Source organism: Podarcis vaucheri, assembly GCF_965113315.1.
Source record: "Podarcis vaucheri genome assembly, chromosome: 9".
NCBI classification, from domain to species: domain Eukaryota; kingdom Metazoa; phylum Chordata; class Lepidosauria; order Squamata; family Lacertidae; genus Podarcis; species Podarcis vaucheri.
Window position 1 is genome coordinate 1168790 of NC_138767.1, and position 15355 is coordinate 1184144.

At 48.6% G+C, this 15355-nt stretch overlaps 1 protein-coding gene across 1 annotated transcript in view; it reads left to right on the forward strand.

Annotated features, from left to right (window-relative positions):
* The first annotated feature begins 3582 nt into the window (after window positions 1–3582).
* EXOC6B (exocyst complex component 6B) overlaps window positions 3583–15355 on the forward strand; it is a 223283-nt gene continuing 211510 nt past the window's right edge. Inside the window, exon 1 of the mRNA XM_082236406.1 lies at window positions 3583–3708. Coding sequence (XP_082092532.1) covers window positions 3611–3708 — 98 coding nt within the window. The 5' untranslated portion in view covers window positions 3583–3610. The remainder of the gene's footprint in view (window positions 3709–15355) is intronic.

Sequence of the window (15355 nt, forward strand, 5' to 3'; positions counted from 1 at the left end):
AATTGAAAAAGGTATTTAAATATACCTTCCCCAAGAAACCGGAGTCCTTCCTTCTGGGCATGGTGGACCGGAAGGTTTTAAAGAAAGACAGAACTTTGTTTATGTATGCAACCACAGCAGCAAGAATTCTTATTGCAAAGTACTGGAAGACACAAGATTTACCCACACTGGAGGACTGGCAGACGCAGTTGATGGACTATATGGAGTTGGCAGAAATGACTGGCAGAATTCGAGATCTGAGCGAAGAAACAATTGAGGAGGACTGGAAAAAATTTAAGGACTATTTGCAAAAATACTATAAGTTGTTTGAATGTTAAGACTGTGCACGATTAGGAAAAGTTATGCTTCTGCAACTAGATTAGGTAAATGATAAAGTAAGTGATGACAAAAAAAGGAGATAAACTCGAAACAAATATATTATGTTTATTATAAAGGTACTAAAATTAAATTACAAACTTTTGAAATTGGTAACATAATGAATTCAAAGGTACAATAAGCGGTGAAATAAGGTAATAAATTGCTGATATTGTTAGATTAAAGAATGCAACGTTGGGAGGATGTGAGGAGGGCCGATGGAAAGTAATTTGTTGAAAGATGATCTGAAACATATTTAATCTTTTCTTTTTTTCTATTTTTCTTTATTTCTGAAAACTGTTTCTTGCCTGTTGCTTTGTGACTGAACCTGTGAACCTATGAAAAGAAACGCAATAAAAAATTTATAAAAAATAAAAATAAACTGGTGTGTGTGGTGGGTTGTCTGCCTCTCAACTCTGTCATGTTTAAGGCAATAAGTCAGCTGATTTGGACTACAATTCCCATCATCCCTAGCTAGCACAGCCAGCAGTCAGGGATGATGGGAACTGTAGTCCAAATCAGCTGGAGACCCAAGTTTGGGAAGCCCTGTCTTCAGAAGAGCCCTGCGGTTGGATGAGCCCAGAGGGGCCCCATCTCGTCCACAGCGGCCAAGAGAAGTCCTTTTTAAGCTCTTCCTGTTCTCTTTTTGTTTTGATGACCCTCAGTAATTTAGTACCATCAGCAAGCCTGCTTATTCCTACCTTCGGATCATAAGAACATAAGACCTACCTTGCCAATGGCTTGTCAAGTCCAGCATCGTCTTCTCTCAGTGGCCAGCTAGGTGCCCCAAAAGGAAGACCCCAAGCAGGCCCTGGGTGCAACAGCAGCAATGTTCTCCCAACCTGCAGCTCCAACTCGGCCAGGAGCAGAGGGGCCAAGAAGACCGGCAGGTGTCTCCCCCCCCCCCAATAGTTCTGGAATCCATCTGGCTTTTGTGGACCATCCAACATTGTCCTGATGCCATCGCACAGTGTTTGATCTATGCTCAGGTTGGTGGTACATGTATAAATAAACTATATATCCTAAAGACGCCACAGCCCCTTCTGCGGCTCGTTTCCAAAGGGAATGCGAACCCTGGGAGAATGCCTGGAACCTCTGGAATCTTGCCCTGCTCAGACACTCTGCTGGGGTGCAGCTCTCCTATGGGGCTGCAGAGTCCCCCCCCAAAAAAAACCACTGATGTTCATCCCAGCTGCTATAAGCAGGTGCATGTCCAGCTTTTATTATGCATGTCTTAAAGGTAAAGGTAAAGGACCCCTGACAGTTATGTCCTGTCACAGACGACTCCGGGGTTGCAGCACTCATCTCTCTTTACAGGCTGAGGGAGCTGGCGTTTGTCTGCTCCGCAGACAGTTTTTTCGGGTCATGTGACTAGCATGCCTAAGCCGCTTCTGGCGAACCAGAGCAGCGCATGGAAACAGTGTTTATAGTATCTTCCCGCTGCAGCTGTATCTATTTATGTACTTGCACTGGCGTGCTTTCAAACTGCTAGGTTGACAGGAGCTGGGACTGAGCAATGGGAGCTCACCCCGTCGCGGGGACTCGAACCGCCGACCTTCTGATCAGCAAGCCCAAGAGGCTCAGTGGTTTATATATCAATAAAAAATAAAGATAAATAAAAAATTGTGCGGTAGCACCTTATAGACCAGGCATAGGCAAACTCGGCCCTCCAGATGTTTTTGGCCTACAACTCCCATTATCCCTAGCTAGCAGGACCAGTGGTCAGGGATGATGGGAACTGTAGTCCCAAAACATCTGGAGGGCCGCGTTTGCCTATGCCTGTTATTGACCAACTAAGTTTGTTCTGGGTATAAGCTTTCGTGTGCATGCACACTTCTTCAGATACCTGAAAGCTTATACCAGAACAAACTTAGTTGCTCTATAAGGTGCTACTGGACAGTTTATTTTATTTTATTTTTTTATTTTGACTGCCTCAGACCAACACGGCTACGTACCTGGAGCTATGCATTTCTATTCAGCGTAGGATTTCAACAGATTTAGGTACACCATTTTCATTCTATCAATTGGGTTATTTTCCTCGGTCTCACCCCTGTGTTTGTGGAGGTTCTTGCTTTTATCTGCAGTCAGGGAAGAAGGCGGGGTATAGAAACAGATCGTCATCATCATCATCATCATCATCTTTGGCTTGTTATGGAAAAATCTATGTGTGAGGCTGCTCAGTCCCCCAGCTGGTTGGGCAGAGCCCGCGGGTCCCTGTGGAATAAAGGAAGGAGTCCAGCCAACCGGAGCAAATAGCTGTAGACCAAAGTTGATTGCGCAAGAGGTTCAAAAGCAAATTTGAACCCCGAGGATGGGGTGACAAAGACTTTGGAAACTTTCCCACCACATCCCAGAATACAGTTCGAAGGGGAGGGCTTAACCTTGGCAAACAGGTCCAGACAAGTCCTTGGTACCAGATTAGCATAAGCAGACATGGCAGGGCAAGACTCAGGTATAAGATGAGCATAGAGAAATATGTCTTAAGTGCCCACCACCCAAAAGTACAATAGAAGTTCCTTTGCATGTCTGGAGCCTGAGGCGAGTCAGGGGATGAGATTTGGCTTCCTTTGGCTAACAATGAGCCCAGAAATTGTCACCTCTGGGAACTTCCGGGAGTCCTTTGCAAGGGGAAAATAGCTTTGGAATGGAGGGAACTGGGAAAGGAGATGATTTTATATTATTTTTAAAGCTAGGTGACCTCCCTGAGCTGTCAAGTTGGAAGGATACATTCAGGCATAATATTTGTAATATTTAACTTTAAAGATGTTTTACCCCGTAACTTCCGTAACAGGCTGAAGGGTGGTTTATAAATCATGAATATAAATCATGATTGATTTATAAAGGGTGGTTTATAAATCACGGATAAAGGAATGAAGGGCATTCCTGCCCTGAGCTGCCTGCCACTCATTCAGCTCCTAGCCTCTCCATCCAGAGCAGAAAACCCGCTTCTGCCCCGCGGCGTCCGCACGGCGCCTCCAGCTGAGCAGCCGAGAGGCGCCTCCTCCTGGCCAGCAGGCGCCGCTAATGCTTCGCCACAGAGAGCCCTAGGCCTAGAGCGGCCGGCGACGTCCGGCGGAAGCGCAGTGCCTCGCTCCTCCGGCTCCGCCTCCCTTGAGGACTACACTTCCCGGCAGGCCTTGCGCGGTTGCCGGGGCGGGTCGTGCGGCGCCGTTGCCATTGCTACGGCCGGGAGGGGGGCGCGGCCTAGGCGGGCCGCCTGCTGCCTGCCTGTGTCCGGCCGGGCTGGGCGGACGGGATGGCGGAGCCGGAGAGCCCCGAGACGGCGGCCGAGCACGAGCGGATCCTGCGCGAGGTGGACAGCACCGACACGGCCTGCCTGGGGCCCACCCTCAGGTGCCCACCCAGGGGGGAGGTCTCGGTCGCCATGGCAACCTCTCCAGCCCCCTCCCCCCCACTGGACCCCTCCTCGCCCCCAGGACCCCTCCCCCCGCGGGAGATTCCGAGGGGCCCCCCTTGTCCCCCCCTGCCTCCCCATCATCATTCCCGAGGGGGGCTTCGGGTGGGCAGAGGGTCAACCCCGCCCCCTTCCCCCCCCGGCGGGACTTGGAGCAGGAGGGGTCGGGGAGGAAGGGGCTTTTGGGGGTCTCCTTCTTTTGGGGTCGCCCTGTAGGTGCACCCCCCCCGCTGCTTCTCTCTCTCTCTCCCCCCCTGGTCCCCTCTGGCATCAGAGGCAGTTCTCCAGAAAAGAACCTGCCTGCTGGATCAGGCCCAAAGCCCCCCCTTTGGCCCTCACCCTCTTCTCACGGCAGGTGCCAGCCTGGGTGCCCGGGACAGGAAGACCCAAGGGGGAGCTGGGAGCCCCCCTCGCTTTGGGGTTCCCGGCTGCTAAGTTTCGGAGGCATCCTTCAAACCGCTCCTGCCCTGACCCCAGTGTTGCAGTGGGTTGGGCTGGATGACCCTTGGGATCCCTTCCCGCCATATGGTTCTGTCATTCTGTTGCCTTTCCGTGCCCCATCCGTAACTTTGTAGCAAGCCGCATGGAAACATCGCTGGCTGATACTTGAAGATGCCTCTCCTGTCACCGCTCAGTGTCTTCACTCCCAGGCTAAACACCCCCAACTCCTTCAACCGTTCCTCATCAGGCTTGTTGTTGGACTCCCAACCACCTTCATCCCCAGTCTGCATGGCTTGTTGACAGGGATGATGGGAGCTGGAGCCCATCAGCACCCAAAGGGCCCCCATGGAGTAGCCAAGACCCTAACCAGGGAACCCTGCAGTCTGTTTCAGGGTCAGTGGGAGGAGGTGCCACTTTGCCCCCTGACCATGATGGGTGTCCAGGCAGGGCTGTTCCTTTCTGTCTGGTGCCGCCCCGACTTCTCCACATTAACCTTCCTTTCCCACATTGCAGAGTTTATTCCATTTATACCCCAGTTCTAATGCTTATGTGGGGCTCCCAGGCAGTTTTTCATCTAGGCCCTGATCGGAGCCGGATCTGCTTAGCTCCATCCCATACCCTGAGACCGATGATCTGAGATGGGCTATCTAGACACTGCCATTCCCTTTTACCCCACAGCTGTGGGGCAAAAGAGCTGTGCATCTGCTTCTTTCCCCCTGCCGTTGTGCTTGTGCCTTTGCTTGCAGCAACCTCTGGAGTGGGGAGAATTTTAAAAGTGGAATTTGCTCTCCCAGGAGGCAGTGATGGGCTGACTTGGATAGTTCTGAAAAGGGTCTAGAGAAATTCATAGAGGAGTGGCTGCTGGTCAGGATGGTCACCTTCTGCCTCCAGGACACCAGGAGAGGGCATTTAGTGTCTTAACTGGTGGACTTCCCAAAGATGTCCGCTTGGCCGGCCACTGTGGCCACCAGGTTGTTGGCCTTTTGTCTGGTCCAGTTGCACTCTTCTTAAGGCTCTAAAATGGTATCCATTTGTGCTTTTTGTTGCTTGCGGAGGGTTTGGAGAGCCCATGTGCGGCGTGTTCATTTTTCAAAACTTTTCAAGCGCCTGTGTTTTTAAAGAAAACTTCAGACGGATGGACTTAGTCAGTGACATGTTTTAGATGGGTTTTGCTCTGAAATACCCTCTGTGTTTTGATCTCTAGCAGGAAGAGGGACACTGTGCGTGGTGCTTTGTCCTGTGGATCTTACCTGTGCGCAGAGTCTTTGGGCTGCCTCAGAGGTCCTGTGTTCCTTCCAGAGGGCCCTTCGGCATAGGTAAAAGTGCGGAAACCCGTATGTAAGTTGTGCTTATCACGTAGCAAAGGTTTAGCTTTGAAGTTGGCTTTCCGTTGGCTTCCCTTCCGCTGTGTTGGAGGGTGTGCCTGCCTGCCTGCCTGCCTGCCTACGTTTTTGTTCCTGGCTGGCTCGATTTATGAGAGGAAGTAAATGCCAATAGATTCAAATGTCAGCAGAGTCCTGGAGATGACTGTATGGAAGAGGCAGGTGTTAAAATCTGGGTGTGTTCCGAATGCTCTCACTTTTGCAGTGCCCTTTCATCTTTTCACCTGCCTTCCTTCACTTTCTGCGGCTCCACAACCAAAGGAAGATGTCCGGTGTGAGTCTCTGTCCTCCCTGGTCACTCCATCAATCCTTCCCTCACTTTAGTCAAGAGGATCCTGGAGAGGTTGTCTTAATCCTGTAGTCTCAGCAGTGGATGAACTCGGGAGCAAGTCCCAGGCTGCCTCCGTTCCTTTGAGGACCCTGCTAGTTGCCTAGTGAATCAGTTCCAAGGAGTTGCTCTTATCTGGAACAAGGGATCTCTGTTGTCCTTGGAAGACTCGGACAAGAACCGCACTTTAATCTTCCGTCATGCTCAGTCACGAAAGTAATTACTTCACATTTTACTTGGTCATAGCATCTGATAATGGTATATTGATTGGTGTTGTGTTTCCAAATTTTCTCTTAATTTAATGATCCTTTCATTTGGAACGGTGTCTTTTTCTGTGTAGTGACAGGCAGCTGGCACGGTGTGATGAAGAAGAACGCAATCTGAATTTGTAAGTCGCCTCCTCAAAGCTCTGTGCAGCCATTAATTTGCCGGTTACCTCCCCTCCCAGCATCTTAAAGGGTTATTGAGACAGTGACTGTGAAACATTTTATTATTCTCATTTAAGCGTGTAAATATGAAATCATAACTTGATTATCCTTTCTGTCTAAACCTATCGGTTTCTGGCTATTTGGCTGCCTTTCTGCTTTATGTAAGATGCCTCACTGAGCACGAACTGATGACAGTAGGTGCTTCTGTACAGCCGAGTCGTTCTTCTGCCCCTGAGCTCTTTCTCCACACAAGAATGTCTCCTTCCTGGTTTCTCTTGCCCAAGAAACAGAAAGGGTCCCCCCCCTCGAGTGGCATAGGCAATGTGAGACTCCCAGATGGGAAAGTGACATTTTACATCACAGTGTGTGTCTGTGTAATGCAGAGGTAGATAATGCCCAGGGGCCCGATGAGCACGCCTCTCGCCAGCAAATTGTTCGGCTCTTGCACCAGGCAGCCCCCACCAATGTTTCTTTAGAATTGGCATGGTGCTGGAATAGACAGGGGGGTTTAAACACTTCTACCCTGTCTTGTGCCAGATGGGGATGCAAATTGCCCCCACTGCTGATCATCAGATGGACCATAATAATAATAATAATAATAATAATTCATTTGGTGAGTGTGGAGGGGGCAATAATGTCTCCCTTCTCAGCTGACCTACACAGACCAGCTGAGGAGAGGGAGGCTGCCCTAGTGTACGCATCCTGGTGTGCACATGTGTCAAAATCGGCCCCACACTTCAGCAGCATGTGGCCCCCAGAGAGGAGGCCAGGAGATTCAGCCGATGCCTCCTGGAGATGGTTTTTGTGAAAACACGGGACAACAGACATTAGCATTTCGTGGACATTGTGAGCAGTATTCCCAGAGGGGAGTCTCATTAAACTATACAGGGCTGGATTCCTGACTTTGTAGCGTAACAAGGCGGGGTGGGTGCCTGAGGTTTCCTTCAGGGCTTCAAGGGAGGAGGAGGAGGAGAGAGGATGAAGGCATGAGGCAGTAGAGGGCAGGCAGAAACTGTAGCAGAAAAATGCAAACGGGTCTTAAATGCCTTGGTCTTCATCTGGATATTCCTTTCTAGAGGGATAAAACCAGTTTCCAATTCCTTGGTACCACCCTCAAAGCATTAACTCCCACCCCACAGACCTGGAGTATAACCTTGTTCACCCCCTTCTCAGCTTTTCCTTTGTGCTGCTGAAATACAGGTTTTGGACTGTTCATGGCTTTGGGCAGTAATTGCGCTTTCCCCTCTGCTAGTATCAGAGTCCCTTCCCAAGCACCTGAAGGAACTGTGGTCCCTGGATCATCCTGCCCGGTCCCTTAGAACTGGGAGGTCCTTTTTGAGGAACATCTGGAGGTGATGTGGGAGGAGAGGGACTTCTCTGTGGTGGCACCCCAGTTAGGGAATGCCTTCCCCTGGAAAGTGCACCTGGCATGGACATTTTGGGACCTGCCTGCTAGCATTAGTTTCTCTAGCTGCAAGGAGTTGTATTGGCTCTATAAAGTGTTTTAGGATTGATCTTCGGTTGATGTTCAGTGTATTTTTACCTGCTCTGTTTTTATTGACTTGTAATCTGCCCTGAGATCATAAGATGAAGAATGGTATAAAAGGACACAAAGTAAATAACGATTTCAAGATGCAGCCATCCCGGTTGTTGTCGCTGAGCTGGAGAAGGGAGACAGGAGTGACCCAAGGTTCTGCCAAGAGCGCCGCAACACTGAGCTGGGGTCGGTTGCCTCCTCCCACCTCCCATGTGCTTTAGGCATTCGTACCAGTATAGTTTGGCTGTCATATTTCAGGCCCTGGCATGCGCATTCCCATCTCATTTCTGAGACGTTATCTTGTGTCGGACTGTTTTATTTTTAAGTGCCCACTACTTAAGTCTGCTTGTTGCAACTCCTTCCAAAGTATTTATATAATGTGCTGCTGTTCTTTGATAACGAGCAAACACAGCGCTGGGAGATCAAGTGCCAGGCACTCCTTGCAGATCTTTCTAGAGTGGATTCTAGAATCTAGAAGTTGCTCTTTGAGCCGGTTTTTTGTGTGTGATGCAGAATTTCAAGCACTCTCGGAGCTAATTTCCAGGCCAGAGTTCACGGGTCCAGTTACGCTGCTGTGTGGTGGTATCAGTCAATGCTTCTGTTCTTTGTTCTCTCAGATATTTCCCTGTGGTTCTTGTGATGCTTCCCTTCTCTGCCTAGGGAGTGCAGCTGCCAGCTCAGCTCTCCTCTTCCAAGATGCAAACAAAACCACAGCTGGGGAGGCAGCCGGTGCTGCTGCTTCTGCTGCACTGCTTGGGACCTTCAGTCGTGCCCAAGGAGGATGACCTGATTTGGGGAGCTTTATGGGTTCCCTTTTAGCAAAACTCAGACCCGTCTCTGCCAGGTATTGTGGGTGGGTGGGAATTCAGTAGGGTTGGGACAAAATTGACTCACCTGCCCACTTAAAGCTTGGGCAATTGAAACTTTTTGCCTGTACTACATATTTTTTGCATGATTGTTCCTGTATTCACATCCTCTATGTAATTCAAGGGATGCGAGTGGCGCTGTGGGTTAAACCACTGAGCCTAGGACTTGCCGATCAGAAGGTCAGCAGTTCAAATCCCTGCGACGGGGTGAGCTTCCGTTGCTCGGTCCCTGCTCCTGCCAACCTAGCAGTTCAAAAGCACCTCAAAGTGCAAGTAGATAAATAGGTACCACTCTGGCAGGAATTTAAACGGTGTTCCTGTGTGCCGCTCTGGTTCGCCAGAAGCGGCTTAGTCATGCTGGCCACATGACCCGGAAGCTGTACGCCGGCTCCCTTGGCCAATAAACCGAGAAGAGCGCCGCAACCCCAGAGACGGCCACAATTGGACCTAACAGTCAGGGGTCCCTTTACCTTTACTTTTACATAACTCAAACTGGGCCCCACCGAGCCATGGTGTGGAGCCAAAACACAGTGGAGGGTGTTCATTGGCTTCTGTCTCCCAGTTGCCTCCTCCTGCTCTCAAAGCACTGCTCCTGAGAGACAATGCTGGGGCTCCCCCTTCCCTTTCTGAATGGAACTGGAGAATTGTTGGGTAGTGGAGGAGACCAGGAGGTCAGATGCACCACCACCTGGCTCTTTCCTAGGAGGGGTTTGGGCAGGGTGACTCTAGCAGACGGGCTCCCCAGCTGTTCTCAGCGAAGAGGCAGCTTCTTCCAGGGGGTGGGGTGGAGGAGATGGTCCTTTTTCAGGGTGTTCCCTTGGCGTTTCTCAGATTATCACAATGGAACCTGCTGAGTGTCCCCAGGGTGGAAATCTGCAAAAAAGGTTTTCTGACCTTTGCAAGTGCGTTTGGGAAGGGCCCTTCGCTCAACGGCTGAGATGATGCTGGCATCCAGGGAAAGGAGTGGCAAAGGCCTCGCGAGAACAGCTGCCCCTGCTAGATGGGTCTGACTTGGTAGGAGGCATCTTCCTATCTTCAGACATGGCTTCTTCTTTGGCGATTACAATTCGTGCCTCAAGGCTGCAGGGGCGGTTTGATTCTGGATTGTGCCTGTTTACCTCTTTGGTGGGATAGGAGGGAAGGCCTCCTGTTCCAGCTGGGCTCTTCGAAAAATCAGAAGGACTTGATCAAAACTTGCCCTGTTGGATTTCACATCTGTCTATTCCCTTCAAGAGTAAATTGAAGACTTATTATGAATGAAGACAGAAATTCTGTGCACACTTATCTGGGAGTAAGTCTGGTTAAGCAAAGTGGCTCTCACTTCTGGGTCAGCATGGATGGGATTTCAGTTACAGTTGTACGTATGTGGTTCTGTTGGGCTTGTATGGTGTCATTTTCCTATTTATCTGTATGGCTTTGAGAATAGTAGTGTCTTAGTTTTGCATTTAGAAAGACAAGGAGAAGTTACTGATTGGTCTGCCATACAGGGCTGTAATGACTTGTGAGGATGAGCTGGAAAGCTACAGATAGTTCACATATTATGCTATATGGAGTTAATCATCGTTCTGTATTTGTCAAAAGCTATAAATAATTACTTCAGGTCTTATAAACGTGAGTTCAGCCATCTGAATCCGAGTGGTCTCTATGCATTTTGGACTACAACTCCCATCATCCTTGACTATTGGCCATGCTGGCTGGGGCTGATGGGAGTTGTAGTCCAATATTATCTGGAGGGCAAATGCCTATGTTTGTCCAGGCTCTGTGGCTGAGAGTGAGTCGGTATAGGGAATAGTTGTTCATGGCCTTAAATGTGTTCAGCCTCCGAGGGTCTTCTGGTGGTTCCCTCACTGCGAGAAGTGAGGTTACAGGGAACCAGGCAGAGGGCCTTCTTGGTGGTGGTGCCCTCCCTGTGGAACGCCCTCCCATCAGACATCTGAAAGCAGCCCTGTATTGGGTAGTTTTTAATGTCTGACATTTTTTTATGTTTTTATATGTACAGGAGGCCTCCCAGAGTGGCTGGGGAGACCCAGTCAGATGGGCGGGGTATAAATAATCAAATTTATTATTATTATTATTATTATTATTATTATTATTATTATTATTAAACTTGTGTGTCTGTCACAACTTGGCCTGCGTCTGTAAAGTGGTAATACCAGTGACTGGAAACTCTTGTGAGGATGAATGAGCCAAGCTCTGTGAAACACCGAGTGCTATTAGAAGATACTACTTTGTGAGTAAAGGAAACCTTTGCCACCTGCGTTTAGGTGCCATAGTGGGTAGCAGCAACACAGCTGCTTGACATTTGGTTGAAAGCTTTCAGATGTACTCTTTGCAGATGAAAGGCAGCGATTAACCTTTCAGGAGGTGGTGTCGATGAGGAGTCGAGTTGAGGCGTTCTTAAGAACTACCTATCAAGCAAACTGATGAAGCAGATTTTTCATAAGTTACATAAGTCGTTTCTGAAGCCTCCTAAACTAGTCTGTTTGGCACAGGGAGCAGCACCGGAAGCCCCAAAGATGGAGGGCTTAAAAACCCAAAGACATTGTGTGTGGATGTTGTTTCGTGCGGAAGAAGTGTGCAGCAGGGATACCAAAAACTGTGGCTTGCTGTGGCCAATCTTGTTAATACATATACCAAGAAAAAAGCACACTAAGAACTCTGGCCAATATAAGTTTCAAAAGTGGGAGTAGTCCCACTCGCAAATAGTCAATTGTAACAAAAACTATTCCATTCAAAATTATGTATTCTGACAAGGATTGCAAACTCAAATAGAGATTATAGTGTTCAATCCGGAACTTGAAACCAGCCTGTTCATTCACGAATTCCTTTACTTGAAGTGCATATTTACAGATATTGCAATTTCCGCATCTATGAAACTTAAGATCTTCATGTCAAATCAGATTTTACTATGGACTCATGAATTTATCTCTGCTCGTAAACTCTTATCTTTAATACTGTAATGAATTATTGTGTTATGCATATCTTTATGAGTTTGAGCTTGTAATCTCTGTTTGAGTTTATAGTCCTTATCAGAATACATGCTTTTGAATGGATTAGTTTTTGTTACAATTGACTATTGATTTGCGAGTAGGGACCACTCCCACTACTGAAACTTATATTGGCCAGAGTTCTGGGGGTGCTTTTTTCTTGCTGCAGCCAATGGCAGTGCTTCTGAGAGACTTGGAGCTGAAGCTGCAGAAAATGGGCCGTGTTGGGAAATGCAACCGACGGGAGGATGACATCAGAAGAACCCGTAGGCTCACTCGCGGTGACTCACTTGGTGTGGGAAGGGTGACTCCTCTAGCAGCACATCAGGCTTTGCTTGAGGAATAGGAGGCCTCTGACACACAAGCCCTGCCCAGGCTGCCGAGCGACTGGAGGTCTGAAGACAATGACTAAACGGAAGGCAGGAGGAGCTGGTCCTTGAGGGAGCTCAGATTACCTTGGCGTTGTCCAGACAGTGCCATTCTGTGTGCGCTCCGGAGGAGAGCAAATGTTTGTGCAAATGTTCTTCAGCCAGGGGAGTTGCCGGCCGCTTACCCAATGGAACTGGCAGGGAATTAGCCCTCCTGCCAGGGGAAGCAAAATGCAGATGTTCTAGCCGGCTGGCTCACTCCTTCCTTGGCTTCCCCCCTGTAAGGCTCATTAGAGGCCTCAGAGCGTCTGCAGAAGTTCTTGGGGGCCTGGTTTGTTCATCAGTGTGGGAACTGCATTACTCAGGAGATGGGGGAATGGAGTTAGCACAGCATTCTGTCCTCATAAACTGACCTGGAAGCTAAGCACTAAAAAGGGCCTTGTGTTAATTTAAGAGGTCCTGAACAACTTGTGTCCAGGGCACCTCAGGGACCAGCTGGACCCTTACACCCCAACAGCTCCCTCCCTGGGATCATCCGCAGCAGCGCCGCTGGCCACCCCCTGAAGAGGCAAGGATCATTTGGCAGCAACAAGAAACCAAGCCCCAGTGTCCTCAGCCCAGTTCTGCGGGATGCCCTGCCAAGAGAGATTCAGCAGGCGCCTTCTGCTCTAACCTTCAAGCGCCAGCTGAAAACCTTTCTAGGCTGCCAAGTTTATGCTGGCAATTAAGAAAACACCCTTCTGCAATAGTTAGTTGATCTCTGATTTTAAAATTATTAAAAATGGGTTTATGTTTGATTTTTTATAAGTATATAAAAACTTCACAGTCTGGGAAAAGGTTAAGCATTTGAATTTTCGTCGTCCTTGTGTGGCTGGGTGGCAGGTTCTGCATGTTGGATGTCCCTTGCCTTCCTAGGTGTGGTCGGCTGCCATAATCTCTAGGCGCAATTCAGGCTGTGTTGTGCGTTAGCATTTTTTAACAGTTGAGTGCAAAGGGCTGGGTTCAGCTGCTGGAGGGTTTCTCCACCTGGGTCATTGCCTATCAAGTGACCCAACTTTTTTACCCCATGCCATCCAGTTTTCTGGATATTTTGCACATGTGCTGAATTACCAAAAGAGCAGTGGCTCTTTCTCTTTCTTGTTTTTGTAAACTGCTTACTGGTAATACCATAGTCTTGGTATTAAGTGGTAAAGTATATAAATAAATGGCAGCCGTGGCTCTCCTCTGTAAAGGTCTCTCCTTCTGTTTCCCTTGGTTGATGCGTTAAGCTTTAGCAGAGGAGTTGGGAGCAAAAACAACATGCAACTTAGAAGTGGAAATGAGCACGCTCTAATTAGGTTAGTTATTCCTACAGGGAATCTCAGAGAAATGAGCCTCCTTGATGAAATCATGGAGGGCAAAACATTCCCTGTGGAAGGGCAGGAACGTGCAGGCCTTGGCTGTGGGTCTTGTTAGCACATCCCACACCTTGATCCTTCAGAGATCCTTACAGAGGGGGGTTATTCCTAACGGGCTCATTGCCCGTTGAGAATGCATTCTTGCTCAGTAGATTTCTAGCACATCATGGGACCCTGTGCGACTGGAGTTGGACCACCCTTGTGGTAGGACAGCCAGGTTGGCTTCTTCACTTGGTGATACGGAGTTCTCTCATCTGGTAGTGGAATGTCATGTCTGAAGGCCTCACTCTCCATTAATGGCTTAGCATTTTTATTAGGGTTGATTGGGAGCGTTTCCACCCCCATTTTTCAGCCCGGACACAGAGGTCCAGCTCCGAGGGTCTTTTGGCGGTTCCCTCCCTGCGAGAAGTGAGGTAACAGGGAACCAGGCAGAGGGCCTTCTCGGTGGTGGCGCCTGGCCTGTGGAACACCCTCCCTTCCCATGTCAAGGAAATGAACAACTATATGACTTTTAGAAGACATCTGAAGGCAGCCCTCTATGGGAAAGTTTTCAGTGTTTGATGTTTTATTGCCTTTTTATATTTTGCTGGAAGCCACTCAGAATGGCTGGAGCAACCCAGTCAATGGGTGGCATAGAAATAATAAAAGTTTTATTATTATTTGTCTTCCGCCCCCGCCCTACTGGCCTTGCAGGCCTTGATTCCATGTTTACTTGTAAGCGGCAAAGAGGCCTGCCTTAACAACAACAAAAAAGAAATGCTGTTTTATTTAAAAGTCGTGCAGGGGTCTGAGCTTCTGGCCCCCTCTGCAAATTAAACCAGCTCCTTTGGGGCGGGGACAAAGTTGCTGAGCTTTTTGGGGATTTTTACAACATTTTTTCTTTAAAAATCGCCCTAGTTGCCATATGTGTTCAGGAAAACTCTACCACTTATACCCATGTGCTGCTTTCGGTGGCCGTAGCCTAATGACATTCGGGAGCCTGACTCCTTTTTTACTTGGCCGCGAAGCTGCAGAGTTAAATGGCGGTGCTACTTTGGGCTTTTTCTTTCCTGAGCTTGACAGTCTCTCTGTGCAGACAGGACTAGACTAGGTATCCTTCACTTTTGTGGCTTGCAGTGGTTAATTTCCAGACATGAAGTGTCATGCTTGTCATGACACGATGACTTCTATCTCGGGAGGAGAATTCTAGATCTTCAAGACCTGGTCGGGGCGGTTTCATGTGGGAGGTAAAGGCTCAAAAATATGTGCTCTTTTATAAAAAAAAAATACTCTGTATGTTTGGGGCTTAAACCCTCGTGTTGAAACCCGGTTCTGGGTTGAGCTATGGCAGAGAATGAGCGCTGGTTGGTTGTGGGGTTGCTTAACAACTTTGTAAAAACTGGGCAAGGTTTCTCTTTCCTATAAATAGGTTCTGAAACGCGTAATTATGGAAACACTCGCTCCATTGCAGGATGCTGGCTTTGACTAGGTTGCTTCCTATATTTTTCTTTTAAATATGTAAGAAACCCAGAGGGCGTGCGCATCGCTCTTTTGCACTGACTCTTTGCACAAGGATCCCTTAGGGTGCAGAGTCACAGGCGAGATGTCAGAGCTTGTCTGGCCCCCAGCAAAACAAAACAAAAAAACAGCCTTGCAGAACAATTAGGGTGTTTTTTTTGCAGGAGGCATGTTTCAGGCATTAGTGTGGAAGGAAACAAGAAGGGGTGAAAACTCCAGCTAGAGAGCTTCTTCCACTTGCTCCAGAAGGGACTATCTTTCAGCCTGAGAGAAGCCTCCCGTTCTGTGTTTTGTAGTATTGTTCACTCTAATGTTTTAAAATTGTAAACCCCCTTGGCAGAAAGAAGTTGAACCA